This window comes from Rhinatrema bivittatum, chromosome 6, assembly GCF_901001135.1.
Source record: "Rhinatrema bivittatum chromosome 6, aRhiBiv1.1, whole genome shotgun sequence".
NCBI lineage: Eukaryota > Metazoa > Chordata > Amphibia > Gymnophiona > Rhinatrematidae > Rhinatrema > Rhinatrema bivittatum.
The window spans coordinates 13,955,806-13,973,068 of NC_042620.1; the positions used below are offsets into that span (position 1 = coordinate 13,955,806).

General features: G+C 50.0%; 1 protein-coding gene across 1 annotated transcript in view; it reads right to left on the bottom strand.

Moving 5' to 3' along the window:
* The window catches only part of ARPC2 (actin related protein 2/3 complex subunit 2), a 41,974-nt gene extending 25,735 nt beyond the window's left edge, over window positions 1-16,239 (bottom strand). Inside the window, exons 1-4 of the mRNA XM_029605097.1 lie at window positions 16,060-16,239; window positions 6,719-6,753; window positions 5,974-6,086; window positions 2,515-2,560 (exon numbers count right to left, since the gene is read on the bottom strand). Coding sequence (XP_029460957.1) covers window positions 2,515-2,560; window positions 5,974-6,086; window positions 6,719-6,753; window positions 16,060-16,133 — 268 coding nt within the window. The 5' untranslated portion in view covers window positions 16,134-16,239. The remainder of the gene's footprint in view (window positions 1-2,514; window positions 2,561-5,973; window positions 6,087-6,718; window positions 6,754-16,059) is intronic.
* Window positions 16,240-17,263: the final 1,024 nt, after the last annotated feature.

The following is a 17,263-nucleotide window of genomic DNA, read 5'->3' on the forward strand; positions in this document are numbered from 1 at the left end:
ACCTCTCTTCAGCTCCATACTCGGTAAGCTGGGGAGTGGGAAAGTTACCCAGGTGTTCCTCCAAATATACCCACCCAAAGTTACTCATGTAAATACTCAGGTAACCTTAGGACAGATTTTCTCCAACCAGACTTCCCCAGCTAAGTGTTGGGCCGATATAGAAAAATCACAGGAGAGCACCCGCTTTCCTCTGCGCGCGATAACAGTAGTTTAATTTATTAAAATTAGGGCCCACGGTAAAAAGAGGCGCTAGGAACACTAGCGCGTCCCTAGCGCCTCCTTTTTGACAGGAGCGGCAGCTGTCAGCGGGTTTGACAGCAGACGCTCAATTTTGCCGGCGTCTGTTCTCAAACCCGCTGATAGCTACAGGTTCGGAAACCAGACGCCGGCAAAATTGAGCGTCCGGTTTTCGACCCGCGTGCCTATTTCAAATTTTTCTTTTCTATTTTTCTTTTTTCTTTTTTACTTTTTTTACCCTTCGGGACCTCCGACTTAATATCGCCATGATATTAAGTCGGAGGGTGCACAGAAAAGCAGTTTTTTCTGCTTTTCTGTGCACTTTCCCGGTGCCCAGAGAAATTAGCGCCTACCTTTGGGTAAGCGCTAATTTGTGAAAGTAAAATGTGCGACTTGGCTGCACATTTTACTTTTTGTATTGCGCGGGAATACCTAATAGGGCCATCAACATGCATTTGCGGGCGCTATTAGGTTCGGGGGGGGGGGTTGGATGTGTGTTTTGGACTCGCTAGTACCCCTTACTGAATAAGGGGTAATGCTAGCGCATCGAAAACGCACGTCCAATCGCGGGTTAACAGTGCGCTCCGCCGGAGAGCACTGTACTGTATCGGCCTGTTAGTGTATCAGGTACAGCACTCGCCGTCGGCACTAGCTGGATACATTTCGCCATGCGCCCGGAATGCCTCCCCTCCTTTTAGTCAATTAAAATTGGTTTGCTTGGCAGGGCAGAAAATTTAAAACTCGGGATTTCTCTGAGAAACCCTTTGCAAAACTGCCCCTTAAGTTTGCATTCCAGCTGAAAACTTAGAGGACAAGTTCCAAAGCAATTGTCCATGTAAAGCAGCCATCTGCAAACTGCCTTCCCTTAATGTGGTGTCCGCGTCCCTCAGATGTGCGGCTGCACCGAGGTGGCGTGTCGCGGTCACAGGAGGAAGGTGACTCGTGCAGATTGCATTTTCAGCTCTGCGGTGGTTATCCTCAATGAAAAAAAAGCAGGTAACCCTGTCCCCACCGCAAGACTGAAAACAAAATCTACACACGTGCATTCACTTTCAAAGTCCTCGGGTGAAACTTGCCTCCATCCTTTTTAATCTCTCACCCATGACCCTTCCCATTCCTCTCAGAATTTTCTATAAACCCAGATCCTCACCCCAACCTCCCTCCCGTCACCCTGGAGCCTCCCTCCCATTATCCCAGATCCTCTTCCATGCTTCCTTCTGTTGCCCCGATCCTCCTCCCTGCCGACCTTCAGATACCCTGGAGCTTTCCTTGTGCCTTCCCCTCCTGTTACTCTAGATCCTTCCCCTCGCATTACCCCCATTACTCTGATCCAGATTAATACTCCCCCCTTCTCTATCAGCTGTGCTGTACTTTCCACTTCCCGCATCTTGAATTGCATTTTCCAGAAAGCCTGTTCAGAGAGTTTGCATGCAAATTATATTCTATAGCACGACAGTGGATTTGCATGGACAACGAACACACCTGGCACCACACATTAACCATGGACATTGCTCAGATGCAATTAACAGCAAGGAGTAATAATACCCCTTCGTATCCCACACTACCTCCAGACCTCTCCCCACCTGGTCCTAAACCAGAGCTTCCATCCTGCGGTGGGCTGTGCAAGCTCGGACTGCAGATGCTTCCCTGTCTCAGGACTCCCAGGCGCAACTCTACAACCGAACGAGTGAAACGGGATGTTTATATATATGCAGTATCTGCCGGGCCGGCCTCGAGGCTCAGTGGCAGCGTTGCGGAGGACCTGGAGAACAGGCCTTCCGCTCTCTGGGCCAGCTGGGGATGGGGACGCTGCGGAGGCAGCGTTCGCAGCCCCCAGGGGAGGTGGGGACGGTAGCTGGTGGCCGGCTTTAGAGCTCATGATAGAGATGGTCCTGACTCAGGGGGAGGGAAGGAGGCAGGGTCTCTTAGTGCCAAAATCCTACTGAGCTGGGAGAAAAAAAAAGAGGACAGGAGGAACTCTCAGGCCAAGAAAAGAAAAAGCTTCTCTGTGAGCTTCTAATTCCCTTGGATATCCGAGTCCAGCACGAGGCAAAACAAAGTGGGATTCAGTGGCACGTTTCTGTTGCAGGAGACATTGGCAAACCTTTTGCTTTCTTGTACCCTGGTGAAAATGATTAAAAGTTTGCGTCAAAACCATTTTTTTTTTAGTTTTGAATTAGTCTTGAACGAAGCATGAAAGGGGCGACTGATCCCACGTGCCTGCAACTCGCATTCAGGCCACTCTGGGTTTACCTTCCCTTTTAAAAGGAGCCTTACCTGATTCTGGGGAGACCAGGAAATTCCCGTACACCCTCTTCAGCAGCTAGAAATGAAAACGGAGAGGTTACCGAGAAGAAAGGTGATCTCCCCACCTCCCTCCCCTTTGTACCCGGCCATGAAATGCTAGTCCTCTTAGCCAAACACTCATCAGTTTATCTCACAATCCTTCCATCACAAGCAGGTATGCGGACGGCAGAGAGTACAGCACAGTGGATCAGAAGAAGAGAGAGCATGGAAAGACTCGGGAGGGGAGGGGGGCTGGAAGCGGAGGAGATGCTTGTAGCAGCAAAATCGGAAAAAGACCTGTCCTGACGATGGTGCGGTTCTGGGCTGCGCTAGAGAGGAGAGACCAGCGTTAAGAGAGGGGAGGGTGGTGCATAGATTCTGCTGCTTCCTAGAGAAGGCCCCAGGGAAATGCTTAATCAGATGTATCTATCTCAGCTGAGAGCCCTGGGAGCTCGGCGGGACAGGCCTGAGACGAGGAAGTACATTTGGGTAACACCCGAGGCAGAAAGGAATGGAGTTCCCTACCCCAGAGCGGGGATCTGGGACAGGCATCGTAGCAGAATGGCCTCCTGGGGCCAACACTCCCCGTTCACGCCTACTGGTTATAGAAATAGCGATTTCCGCGGGTGTAAAAGTGGCAGGGGAGCTTTGCAGCTCTGCAGGCTAAGCTTTCTCCAGCTAATGCAGATTGATTTGCATACTTCCAAATTAGATCCCAGCTTCAACAGGTGATGGGGGAAAGTCTGATTGGGTGTGGAGGGCACACGTACTTCAGTGGCTCAACCCTCTCTATCTGTACATTTAGCAGGATCACTCCCACAACACTGCGTCAGATATACAGCGGGGAGGAACTGTAATCTGATTTCTTCATTTTGGAATGAAATTCAAAAATATATTTCTGTACTAACTGAGCACGTGCTAGATTGGGACCTTAAAATAATGCTCTCCAGTTTGCCGGTGGAACCGGTCCCTTGACAGGGGAATCTTTTGATAGCAGCTCGTTAGCAGAAAGTATCTGCTCCGGAACCGTTTCATCTTTATAACAGACTTAAAGACATCTTAAAAAAATATACGGCAGCCTTTTGAGAGAAAGAGTTAAAAGGGAAAAAAAAATATTCCGCCTGTGTCCCGGGCTGGGTTGTTGCAGGTGGCTCTGTTCTATGATATTTGGGTGTCATTCGAACTTTGCTGTCATATCAGCTGCTGGTACGCATGTCTTTAATAAATAATTTAAATTGAAATAGAAGGGGGAGGGGGGGCGAGAGAGTGAGATACAAGACCAGAGAGAAGGGAAAGGCGTTAGAAGAGGAGAGGGTGAGAAAGACACAGGAGAGAGAGAGAGAGAGAGGACTCTGAAAACGGTGAACGAGGTGAGGGCCCCTGTTTTGTGATGGGTGAGAGCCGCACTCAGGACGTACTGAAGCTGAGGGACCATAGCAAAGGGCATTAACAGTAATCCCCGCATGAAGGAATAAACCCAGGCCGAGGAGACTGTGGCCGGACTGCAGGAGGAGGAGGAGGGAGGAGATGTGAGCACCACAGGTCGGTATCAGCTCAGGGCACAGCCAGAGGCGGAGTCCGTTGGGTCAGCGCTGCCCATCCTCACAAGCTGAAATATTACATTTAAAAATAAACAGAAAGCATCTCAGAGAGAGTCCTGTCCGTCTCATTCCCCCCCTCCCCTCCCCAGAGAGGTCTGCACTCCTAGGACTGAAGCACATCAGGGACTCGTGCAGGTGAGAGGTGCAAGCCCGTCAGTGAAAACTCTGTGCAAAGCCTACGCGGACAGTACTGCAGCTTTACCAGCTCACCGAGGTGGACAAAAGCCTTCCACATCAAATCCACTGAGCCGAACAGCTCCTACTCTCAGCTGCTCGCAGCCGTGTTCTTAAAACTGCCCAGCGCGGCAGCCCTCAGCCAGATTTAAAAACTGCTTCAGGAACTGAGTCAGACTTCCTGCTGTCGGCCACAGAAAGGCCCTTTTCTTCTCTACCATAAAAGGAGCAAGATCCCAGCACGAGTCCCACCTCTCTGCTCAGAGGCGGGCTGCTCACCAATCAGGGGCACAAAAGGCTTTTCTAATAAAAAAAGATTTTTTTTCCTAGATCTTAACCCTTTCTGAGGCTAGCAGGGCGCGTGGTCCCCTCCGGCACACGCCAAGCCCCAAACTCTGCAGAACGCATGCTTTCAGTGGTGTTACTCTCTCCTCCAAAGGACGGAGAGCGGTCCAGTTCAGCAAACATATCGCACAGCAAGCCAAATTTTAAACTGTCAGGGGGCTCGGCCTGCCACGCGCATGCAATGTCATCTGTCACCGGGGTTCTCAACTCCACCCTCGGGTCACACCCGGCCAGCCTGGTTTTCTGGACATCCACAGCGAACACGCGTCCGAGGGAAAATCTGCCTCCTGCATATTCACCGAAAACCTGTGTCCCAAGGACTGGCTCGAGAACCGCCGATCTATTCTTAGGGCTGCGCTCCACGCGAGAAAGAGAAGCTTTTTAAAGCCATGAAGGTGCCATGGGAGGACCTCGGTCCAGGCCCGCATATTTACTCTGGTCCCAAACCAGGCCCAACAAACTCCAGAGGAGCTGCTGCGGCTTTACTTCTATAAATCTCCTCAGGTGAGAGAAAAGGGGGAAAGGAACTGCTGTCAAGCTGCTGCAGGCAGACGCAGTCCTGTGCCGCCTTGTCAGATTACACGGGAGAAAGTTACCACAGGGCCTTGGGTTGCTTCCTTTTTCTCCCTCTCCTCTCTAGTTACCTCCCTCAGTCTGGCTTGCGGCCTGCCCGGGTCTCTCGCCAGGCAGGATGAGCTCCTCGATCCGCCATACTCGGAAACGCCTTGCCTGCCTGCTCTCCCCTCAGTGACTGTCACACACACGAGAGCAAACCATCCGTTTCTCTTGTTACAAGAAACCTGGATTTGGCAGAGATGGGGGGGGGGGGGGGGGGGACACGACGCTAGGTCCTGCTGTTTTATGCAAATTCTTCTTTCTACCACCAAGCGCCAGCGATTGAGCGGACTTAACATTTCTTAAATGAATCCACAGAGTCTTAAGGGAATGTGCGCTGGAAACATAAGAGTGCATAAAATTGTAATTTTAAGTGTTTCAGGACATGCGTAAGCTTGTGCCGATTACATGTCGGATCTCTCAAGAAAAACCGTTGAGCTGAAAAAAAGACAGAGAAACCTGCAGCTTGATGGTGCCAAAGAAGCAGGAAAGATTCCCGCTCCCCTAACCAAGGGCCAGTTAAATTATGCTACCGGACAAGCGTGCTTACCCACTATTCCATCTGCAAACGAGAAAAGAGCCCGCAGGGAGCGTCTGACCGACTGACGCGGGACATCACGGCAGGGGGCAGAGGCGCTGGGGAGCCGGACAGAGCTGCTCTCTCTCAGCAGGCCGGAGAGCTCGCCCCCCCGTGCGCGCACAGGGCGGCACTCACCTCGTCGGCGCCGTGCTCCTGCAGCTCCTTGTAGAACTTCAGCAATATGCTGATCATAAGTTTCGTCTTGTCCCCGTTGGGATTTGAAATGTGATACAGGACTCCATCAAAGTCTGCAAGGGAAGGGAGAGGAAGCCCGTGAGCGACTCGGGTTCTACGCCAGTTCTCCGGTGGAAGGAGAGGTCGCCCCACGCTCAGCGCTGCTCCATCACCAAACCAAAATTTTAAGAACCAGCAGAGGAACACCACAAACAAAACCTGAAAAGTCCCTTAAAATGTTCCAAACTGTGGTCCAGCCTTTAAGTTATGAGATAGCAATGGTTAAAATGTCTCAACGCTCCTCCCGCTGTGCTAAATCTACGTAAAGCGGGCGCTGGCACTCATCAGGAGTCAGGGACGCCGGGCTTCAGCCACAATAAGGGGTGCTCAGCTTTTATTCCCAAACCAGACGCAGCCAGCACAAAAGAGAAGGAACGGAGCAAAAAACAAAATCATATTTTAAACTTCTGTAGGGGGAACCATGTACACTCCCCCCCACCCCATGAGGGGACACAGGAAGGAAGGTTTGAGTGCTCAGCAGAAAACGGGGCTGAGATACCTATTAAAGAAGGATCGGATACGTTTCTCTTCGGCCGGTTTTTCAGTGCCTCCTTACCTCCCTGCTGCTGTCCTATTAATCCCCCCTCCCTCTGGGCTCCCTTGGGGTCTGTTAATCTGTAGGTGATAAGGACAAGGTGACACCTACCTGCAAAGGTAACTTCCACCGCCTCTGGCTTGTTCCTAAAATTTAAAAAAAAAAGGGAAGTCAAAAGGTTATTTATGGGAGGAGGGGGGGTCAAAACAGCAGGAAGACAGGCAAACGCTGGGCTCACATCATTTCAAACGGTTTCCCAAATGCAGCCAGCAAACCATTTATTTATTTATTTATTTATTTTTAATCAGCCATTGCAGATGAAGGGGTGGCTTAATGTTACTGAAGTATTCTAGGAAACGTCATCAGCATCACAGCATGAGCTGTGGCCGCACTCCGAGACCACCAAAACGTCGTCCCACAGAGGGTGGGCGAGCCTCTCTATCCCACATCATCTCCTAATCTGTCTGCGAGGCCGAGAAGAGCCGCACTCCCTTGTGAGCGGAGCCATTCCGGTGAACGGAAGTCTGCCAGTCCTGCAGGCCCCACTCAGGCTCCCCACAGACGTCGCTTAACTTACTCTGGGTTAGCCAGAGCTGTTTATCTGGTTTTTATTTTGGAAGTTCTGTTGTACCCCGCCAAGAATATCAGATTGTGCGGGCTAGAAATGTTTTAAAGAAATAAATACAGATCTCATGCCACCGAAGAGTCCAAGTGGCAGAGCCCAAAGAAAGAGCAAAGATTTATGGCCTGATTTACCAAGCATTCCTCCCCACGGTCAAAGAATGGGAGAGAAGATGGATAACCTTGATCGCTGAGGGGATGATTACAAAACTTGGTAATAAGACGCAGAAGGCGGCCTGGGTGTTGGCAGCAAAGTTGAAGATAGCAAGGCCTGAAATGGTCTAGCAACAGAGGTGGTGGCCAGCACGACATAAGAACATGCCATACTGGGTCAGACCAAGGGTCCATCAAGCCCAGCATCCTGTTTCCAACAGTGGCCAATCCAGGCCATAAGAACCTGGCAAGTACCCAAAAACTAAGTCTGTCCCATGTAACCATTGCTAATGGCAGTGGCTATTCTCTAAGTGAACTTAATAGCAGGTAATGGACTTCTCCTCCAAGAACTTATCCAATCCTTTTTTAAACACAGCTATACTAACTGCATTAACCACATCCTCTGGCAACAAATTCCAGAGTTTAATTGTGCGTTGAGTAAAAAAGAACTTTCTCCGATTAGTTTTAAATGTGCCCCATGCTAACTTCATGGAGTGCCCCCTAGTCTTTCTACTATCCAAAAGAGTAAATAACCAATTCACATCTACCCGTTCTAGACCTCTCATGATTTTAAACACCTCTATCATATCCCCCCTCAGACGTCTCTTCTCCAAGCTGAAAAGTCCTAACCTCTTTAGTCTTTCCTCATAGGGGAGCTGTTCCATCCCCTTTATCATTTTGGTCGCCCTTCTCTGTAACTTCTCCATCGCAACTATATCTTTTTTGAGATGCGGCGACCAGAATTGTACACAGAATTCAAGGTGCAGTCTCACCATGGAGTGATACAGAGGCATTATGATATGATGTTGAGCCTGCCTGGGGGCCACAGGTAGGAAGAGGGATGAGAGAGTGTTGGGGTGAGCGGGGGGAGGAGGGAGGAGGGAGGAGGGAGGGGACTTAGTGTTGAGCTGCATAAGTAAATTTATAAGCGCGTCTATTCAAAGAGGAATAATCTCAATTGGGCAGACGGTATGGACCATTTTAGTCTTTACCTGCTGTCATTTAATGCGTTTCTCTGAAAATCAGGCCCTTAGTTATTTACACTGATGTCACTGGAAGACAAACACACAGCAAGATCTCAATGACAGCAAGTTTCCATCCATAGGTGTCTATGTCTGGACTGATCCGGGGACGTACAGGGAACGTGCGTATGGTTAGATTATGCTTACCTGATAATTTTCTTTCCTTCAGTCCTGCTAGACCAGTCCGTTACACTTGGGGGATTTCCCCACTCCTCAGCTGTCAGAGACAGGAGGCAACATCACAGCAACCCTTCATGACCTAATGCACAGCAACCAGACAAAGCCCCAATTCTTGTCTCTTTTTCTTCCTTGCACATACAGATGTAACTTATTATATATTTCTCTTGTTTGGAGCAAAAAGAGAGGAGAAAGAGCCAGGCTAGTTCGAAGGACTCTGCTTATGGCCCCTGTATTCCTGGGTGGGCCTGGACTGGTCTATCAGGATTCAAGGAAAGAAAACGATCAGGCAGGCATAACTTAACCTTCCTTTTCGCCTGCTAGACCAGTCCATTACACTTGGGCGATACAAAAGCTATGCCCTAGGCTGGGCAGGAAGATGACAGGAATGTCATAAGAATTCGGAGCCTAAGGACCATTTTTCTATGTGCCTGCCCATCCAGCCTGAAGCCTTTCACGAACGAGTGCAGGGATGACATGGAGATAGTCCTGGGGTTAATCGCCGATACTTCTGCCTGGAAGCCGTCTGTGCATAGAGCACCATTGACATTTGTCTCCCATTGAATATATATACACCATGAGATGACCTCTTTGAACCATCTCGCTGTCATGGACTTGGATGCTATCTCTTCTTCTCATGGTATCCAAACCACCCAAATAACTTCCCAGGTTTCCTGAAAGATTTTGCCACCTTTGGATATCTTACTAACCCATGGCGTCCGTCCAGTAGATGCTGGTTGTTGTCCTTCCTCTTGCATCCTTCTCTCCTGAATGCTGGCAGTAACTCTGCTGATTCAGGATGGAATGAAAATATCACCTTTGAGCGCAATGATGGCGCAAATTTCCTCTCATGCATATTCACTGTGGATATCCTGAAAACCCGACTGGCTGGGGGGTCCCCAGGACAGGGTTGGGAACCACTGATCTAGGGGTTACCCATATCACCTCTGAGGGGTGCTCTTCTAGCAAGGTGGGAATCCACTCCAAAGCTTATACTCAGGCCTCAATTCCTCTAGATCTTACCTCTCTTCACCAACTGGGCCTTGGCTTGGGTCGACATTAAGACTACAGATGGCAGTCCCCGATGTTCCATAATTCCTAGCTGAGTTCTCATTCTCCTGAGAGAACAGTCGATACCCACCACCGACATAGCACCGTCTGAGAGAAGAGTCGATACCCACCACCGACATAGCACCATCTGAGAGAAGAGTCACTACCCACCACCGACATAGCACCATCTGAGAGAACTGTCAATACCCACCACTGACACTGACTCGGTTATTTACACTTTCTAATAATAGAAGGACTAGGGGGCATTCCATGAAGTTAGCAAGTAGCACATTTAAGACTAATCGGAGAAAATTCTTTTTCATTCAACGACCAATAAAGCTCTGGAATTTGTTGCCAGAGGATGTGGTTAGTGCAGTTAGTGTAGCTGGGTTCAAAAAAGGTTTGGATAAGTTCTTGGAGGAGAAGTCCATTAAACTGCTAATAATCAAGTTTAATTAGGGAATAGCCACTGCTATTAATTGCATCAATAGCGTGGGATCATCTTAGTGTTTGGGTAATTGCCAGGTACTTGTGGCCTGGATTGGCCTCTGTTGGAAACAGGATGCTGGGCTTGATGGACCCTTGGTCTGACCCAGCATGGCAATTTCTTATGTTCTGATATCTGAGAGAACTCAAGACTGTCTTCCCTTTTATCCTCAGTGGGAAGCCTATAGTGCCAGCCTGATGGCCATCATCTCGACACTGTTTATTAGCTATAAGGCTTCTTCCTCCAACCAGCTCTCTTGAGCTATCTGGTCCTGGTAATATGCTCCCAATCTGGACATATTGGTGCCTGTAGTTAGAACAATCCGGTGTCTGCCTTGTGCAATTCCCAATCCAGATTCTTTCCCCAGGAGGCAACGGTCGCAGGTCTGGGTGGCTGGAACCCAAAAGCTGGAGAACAGTCAAATACTCGGGGGATTCCTTGGCTGCTGAATATCCTTACTTGTTCTATTAATTCGGTGTCCCTCTTAGGGAAACAGGGTCACAGGGCCTTCTGCCATTTCGAAGAGAGCGCGCAAGAACGCGCAGATCTAAGCAGACTCTTAAAAGGCTCTTTGCATGAGGCCGCTGGATCTCCTGGGTGGTTTTGCCAGAACGAGCCTGATGCCCCAGATGGGAATGCCCACTATTCCCTGCTCTCGTATGGCTGTCGCCATTACTACCACGTCCTTGGTGAAGGTCCTTGGGATGGTTGCAAGCCCCAGGGGTAATGTCTGGTACTGGTACTGCTGGCCTAGGGCGTCAACCACAAAAAAATAATAATAATAATAATTTGGAGAGAAGCTCTAAAGTGAAAATGAAGACAAACATTCTCATCCCCTACAGAGAATCCCTCCTGAAGTGGGGGAATCCACAAGAACATGGGCTTCTCCTTTTACATCTAGAACGTGACCGTCTTCTGTTGGAGCCAATCCATCCTGTACTTTCTCTGCCCCCTTTCCTGGGTCTCCAAAACCCCTTGCAAGGTAGATCTCAGCGCCTCTCTTTTGGTTTGTGAGAGGAAGCCACAGCGTGTTTGATACTGGGGATACGTACCCAGGCACAGACCCCCTTAGTACTAGATGTAGGACCCCTTGGACTGGAGAAACCTGGGTCCCCGCTGGATAAAATCATGACAGGCGCCCACACGCTGGCACAATCAGCTAAAGGGCCCTGTGCATCATATGGCGGAGGATGCAGGCTTCCTGCCATTGTCTGCCGTCTGCCCTTGGCCCCTCAAAGAGGGTCTTTCCTCTGTGTCATGCGAGGGGGGTGTTGGGCGAGACCTGAATCGCCAAGGCCCCTTTGGAGAAAGTCAATTTCCGGTTCCTGTGTGGGTTACCACCATCTGAAAAATGGGATCGCCAACCACGGGGTCCTGAAACCTGGAAATGAGGACTGAAAGATTCCCCCCTTACTACTGGGGAGGTGTTTGTCTGTGGTGGGGTTTCCTCCCCTGAAGATCCTTGCACTTTCTGGGGCTTTGGGAATGCGCCGAGATCCATCCCCTGACCAGAGCTCCTCTCTAGGGTAGTCGGAAAGCAGGTGAGGCTTTAGACCCTCCAAATCCCTGCCTGTAATGCCCCATCTTCCACCATTAATACTGCCTGGCCTGACTGTGCTGAAGGTGGTAGCTCCCCCTCCTCCAGAGGGAGAAGGGCCACGTCCGCTGTAGGCCCAACTCTCTCCCACAGTCCTGCCCCTACACGAGGGGGGTCCATAGTGGGGCTGGCAAGAGCTCCTGTCACATGCTGCCCCCCCGTCTTTTTTTTTTTTTTTAAATAATCTGACGATGCTGCGGCAGCTCCAGGAGCCCGAAATGTTAACAAGCAACATAGCCTGCCACGCAGAATCAGTTTCTAGGCTGGGCACGTAAAAGCCACTGCGGCTCTGGCCGAAGCATCCATCTCCATCGCCTGAATCCCCTGCGCTGCCCCCACGGTATTCTCCATCTCTGGGGGAACCCCTACGACCACCGACTGCAGCCACGTTGCTTGCCATGATTTTCTTGTAAACTTGTTAGTCTCACCTTTCTCCCGATTAGCTTTGCACCTAGGGCACAGACCCCAGAGAAGCAGAGGCTAAAGGGAAGGGAGAGCAAAAGGGATAAGGAGAGAGAGCTAGAGACGTCACAGACCCTACTTTTTTTTTTTTTTGATAGGGTCAGGTCTTCTAGGGACCTCCACTCCCTTAGGAGAAGGGAACCTCTAAGCGGGCTATAGCAGGCCAGGCTGCATCCTGGCTCTCAATGTAGGAAGTCCGTCTGCACTTGTCTGCAGCTGCAGGAGACAGAGACTACTGGCAAGGGCCAAGAATTAGGTCACAAAGGGGAATATTGCCCTCTGTCTCCGGAAGCTCAGGAACAAGGAAATCCCCCAGGTGTAATGGACAACTCTAGCAGGCGAAAAGGAAGTACAGATCCGTCTGCACGAGCCTTGGGATCTGCTCTGAACTCTCCCTAATCAAGAAGGAATTTTTATCTGGGAAAAATAAAAGATCTGCGGGATTTTTGCTAATCCATAGTGTGAGGAAAGTGCCTTCTTCCAGCCAAATTAAGTAAACGCTTCTGAACGATTGAGACACAAGATGCTGTTTGAGGTAGGACTGACCCCTCTGCTCCCAGGAAAACCCTGCAAGTGCCACAGGTCTGCAGATTTTTCTCAGTGAGCTTTGGCCATCTAAGGCAGATGGGAGGCTTAGGACCTTGCAGGACATTCTTGTTTGCTAACAGTGTTATTTTTCCTGTGCAAATTCAAGATTGAAATGAAAAAAAACCAAAAAAAAAACAACCCTACAAGAAAAATTAAATCGATAATTCTGAACTGCAAATATCAAACCTCAGTGTTTCAGTGCTTCTGTGTGGTTTAAAAATAACCTTGCTCCAAAAAGCACTCAGCACTTGCCAAAAGAAAATATCAATACATTAAACGATGGTCAACATTTTACTGCTGCACCAATTGTTCAAAATCACAGAATTCATAAAAGTCAAACTCCCCAACAAGCAGCAGCGTCCTCTGCCACCGTTTCTAAAAGCACTCGGACGACAGCCTCACTGCTGGTAAATGGAGTCAGTTCTCACATCTCCATCCTTTATCCTTCTGCATTTTTAAACAAAGCATGACGTCAGAAGGACATTGCTTTTGGCCTGGAAGTTATTTCGGACTTCCAGCTCCGTCACAAGTAACCTCTAATGGACTATAATGCCATAAGCCTTCACTCACAACCACCCAGGGTATTTTCTCATCCCTTCCCAACGTATTCGGCCCAGGCACTGCAGCGACAGTCCCCAGATCACAGCTCCCTCTGGAACACGGCCACTAGGTGTCGCCATTGAGCAATGGCGGAGACTCCTCCCCAGGGGCCGTGAACGCTGCCTCCTCAGCCTCCCTAGATCAGGGCAAGAAGCAAAACAGAGGTCCTGCCTCCTTAGCCAGCTCGAGACATAAGAAATGTTATATGGTGTGATGGCCGTAGTGATGGTTAGAGCAGCAGGCTGAGAACTAGGGAAGCCAGGGTTCAAATGCCACTGCAGCTCCTTGTGACCTTGGGGCAAGTCACTTTACTTTCAGGTACAAAGTCAGGGCCTCATTTGCTAAGCATTTTTCCACCTGACTCAGGCTGGGAGAAAAGCCTTGTTAAACCAGGCCCTTAAACTGTGAGCCCTCTGGGGACAGAGAAAAACCTACTGTCCCTTGAATGTAACTCGCCTTGAGTTACCAATGAAAAGATGGGGAACTCAATCTAAATAAATAAAAACTTGCCCTCGGGACATCAAGCAATTCGATACAAGGGGAAGTCAGGGCTTGAAACAAATGATCTTTCATCCCTCACTGTGCAGCACAGTTTCAATGGACGGTCACCCTAGCCTTTTTTTATTTTGGTGCCAAGCCATCCTCTGCTCTATCTCCCATCTCCACATATAAGGCTGGGGCTGCCGACTCAGGGGCTGGGCGGGCAGGCCAGGAACAGTATGAGTGAACATTTCCTCTTCTCTCACAGGCGCGCTTCCTTCAGACAGTGTCCTCAGAAGAGGAGACGAAGCCACTGTCCCTGGGCTGTGACCCCAGCTGGAAATGGAACTGAAGAGATAAGAGGGAGCTGGGTGGTCAGAAGAGCTGGAACAGCACCTAGAAGGCAGCAGATCTGAATGCACACACATCTTTGCTGCCTAAAAATTATGAGGTGGCCAATTCAAACTATTTGCCCAGCTGCATCTCATCTTTAGCTGCCCAAAAAGGCCAACTTGACTAATTAGAGTTTTCAGCGTGGCCTTTTCTGGAAAATAAGGGTGAAATGAATCTCAAATAATCCTCCCTATCCTTATGAATGTATTATGAGGCTTTAGCCTAACTGCAAATAGGGGAAGAGATTTACTTTTGAAAATGGAACTTGAGACTTGCTACAAAGAGGGATCACTGTAAATTCAAATCATTCATTCATGCACTCTCTCAAGAGAATTAACTGTTAACCAAACGCACTTCCTCAATTTCAGCAAGCCACATTTGATGCCCTGCGTGCCATCTCCTACAATGCTTTGCGCTAGCTGTACGTGCAAGAATGAAATAAAGGGACTTGGGGGCCAGATGTATGATGCCTTCCTTGCCATAAGCACAATATCAGCAAAATCTGTTAGCACATCTGGACCTAAATGAACAATTGTACAGGTCTGCTAAACGAAATCTACACATGTGTAGAAATGCAGAAGCTGTGCTGGCCTGTCTGAAGAAAGTCACAGATACTGTTACAGTAATGTAAACGATTATACATTCCTGCTGCCCGAATGACAGAGCACTCAGCCTTTCCCATGTGGAAGGCAGGCTGCAGCCTGCACCTCTGCAGGTCAGAAAAGCCTTGAGCAGGGGGCCCGCAGATGAGAATGCGGAAGTAACCCAACTTCCTCTTCTTGGGGATATCCTGGGGCACTAACATTTTAAGGCAAAAATGAAAAGCCACCGCGATTCTTTCATCTTTTTAAGGTTCAAAAACCATGAGCAGGCGGTGGAAAATGACAGCCTGAAGGGCCTGGGTTCCCGAGGCCTTTTTCCATTCTGTATCTAGGTGGAAAAAAGCTGAGTAAATCAGGCCTCAAGTCAGATACTCAGGAAGCCCAGACTAAGGAGGCCAATGAGATTTAGAAGGGATTCATAAACACGGGAGGCAAACCTGCTCCTAAGAGAGACCAAGATAAGGGTCTCTGTGATGCAAAGTAACAACCCAATCCAGTCTAAAAAAAACACATCACTAACCTTTCTAAGTTCCTATAATTAATGTGTACACTGTAGATTTCCAGAGTCTGAATAAAGAATAAATGCGGCTGCAGGAATCAGTGGAAGTAAGTAAAGCACCACCCCCCCAACCCAAGAGCTCAGTTTGAGCGCACTGAGGTGACTGTGGCTAGCCAGAAAGCACAAACTGCATTTCATCTCACTGCTGGGGCTCAGGATAAACATTCATTGGCACAGGTTTCTGTGCTTATTTCACCTGATTAAAGCAAGTTGCCAACTCACCCCAGGTCCACCGGATGAGCTGATCCAGGCCTGCTTTTGCCCCGTTGCATGCAGGGAGTTGTAGTTCAGCTTGTTTAAGGCAGTGGTTCCCAAACCAAACCTGACCTGGGGGACTCCCCCCAGGTCAGGTTTGGTTTGGGAACCACTGCCTTAAACAAGCTGAACTACAACTCCCTGCATGCAACGGGGCAAAAGCAGGCCTGGATCAGCCTGTTCGGTCGCCCGGGATGAGCTGGTAAATCTAACCGTTCCTAGGCCCGGGGTAGGCGGGCAGCTTGCTGGGTTACGGCCGTGGTCTCCGGATGGTGGAGTTGTGGCGGAGAGAACCGCTCCGCTGCGGCCTAGAGCCGCCCTTCCCCGAAGAGCTGCAGGCACGGCTCCCTCATCCTTTCAGCACGGGGCCATCAGGAGCCCGGCTCCCTCCCTCGCCCACACTAACCCGGCCGCAGCGCTCTCGAACTTGAGTGCGAGGGTCTCCTCGATGATGCGGTTGTTCACCTCCAGCAGGATCATGGCGGCGGCGGAGACCGAGCGAGAGAGACGGGGGAAGAATCTCCGAGACTCCGGGCCCGCCCTGGACCGGCCGCTCCTCGCCCACAGACAGCTTCCGCCCCGCAGCAGGCCTTCTTTGCCACCCAGGCAACTTCCGCCCCGCAGCCCTTCTCGCTCGCACCCATTTCCGCCTCGCAGGCTTCCTCGCCCCCTCATGCGCTTCCGCCCTGCAGTCCTCACTTAAGCACATTTCCACGCCGCAGGCCTTCTCGCCGACACGCACTGCCGTCTCACAGCCTTTCTTGCTTCTCGTGTATTCTGTTTCCCGGGGCTGCTTTCTTCTCGCACTAGAAAGCCTTGTAGTGGAATTAACTTGGAATCAGTATAATGATGCCGGGATAGCACTGTGTATGTCTAGTAGCGCTTTAGAAATGATAAATAGTAATAGTAATGGAAACTAGTCCTCTGTATCCGTCTCAAGACTCCCATCATCTATTAGTTATTTCTGAATGGTGGCATGGGGCCAAATGAGCCAGTCTCTACAGGGAGACTTCTGCCTCACCCAGCCCATTCCATTTAGGGTTGCCAACTTTTCCATAGAGCAGGACCGGGCACTTGGGCCAGGGGGTGGGTGGCTGGCCATAGGCACCTCCCCACCCTTTCCCCTTCAAATCGAGTGTTGATTTTTTTTCCTAGGCAGATTCTGCCTGCCTGTCTTTGGGGCTCGGGTTCAACTCTCCTCTTTCTCTTCCCAGGAGGACAGCCACGGGAGAGGCAGAGGAGGAGTCAAACCGAGCCCCAAAAACAGGCAGGTGATTGGAGCGCTGCCAGGCTGCCACCACTGATTGGCCCCTGGCCTTGCCTGACTGGGTTTTACAGTGTTCAGTTACTCTTGTAATCGGACCCTGTACAACAGGCTGGAAAACTGGGCTTTCTGATCCAAAACCGGGCAGTTGGTCACCCAAATTCCATTGTGGTACTTGTAGTCCTATGTCTACCCAATGAAAGCAACACTACAGCTACCACCTGGCTCTCTTCAAGGTGGCCGAACAGGTGAAAAAGGCAACGACAAAAGCCAGAAAGATGCTTGGCTGCATAGGGAGAGGAATGGTGAGAAAAAGGGAGGCAATATTGCCCCTGTATAAGTCCCT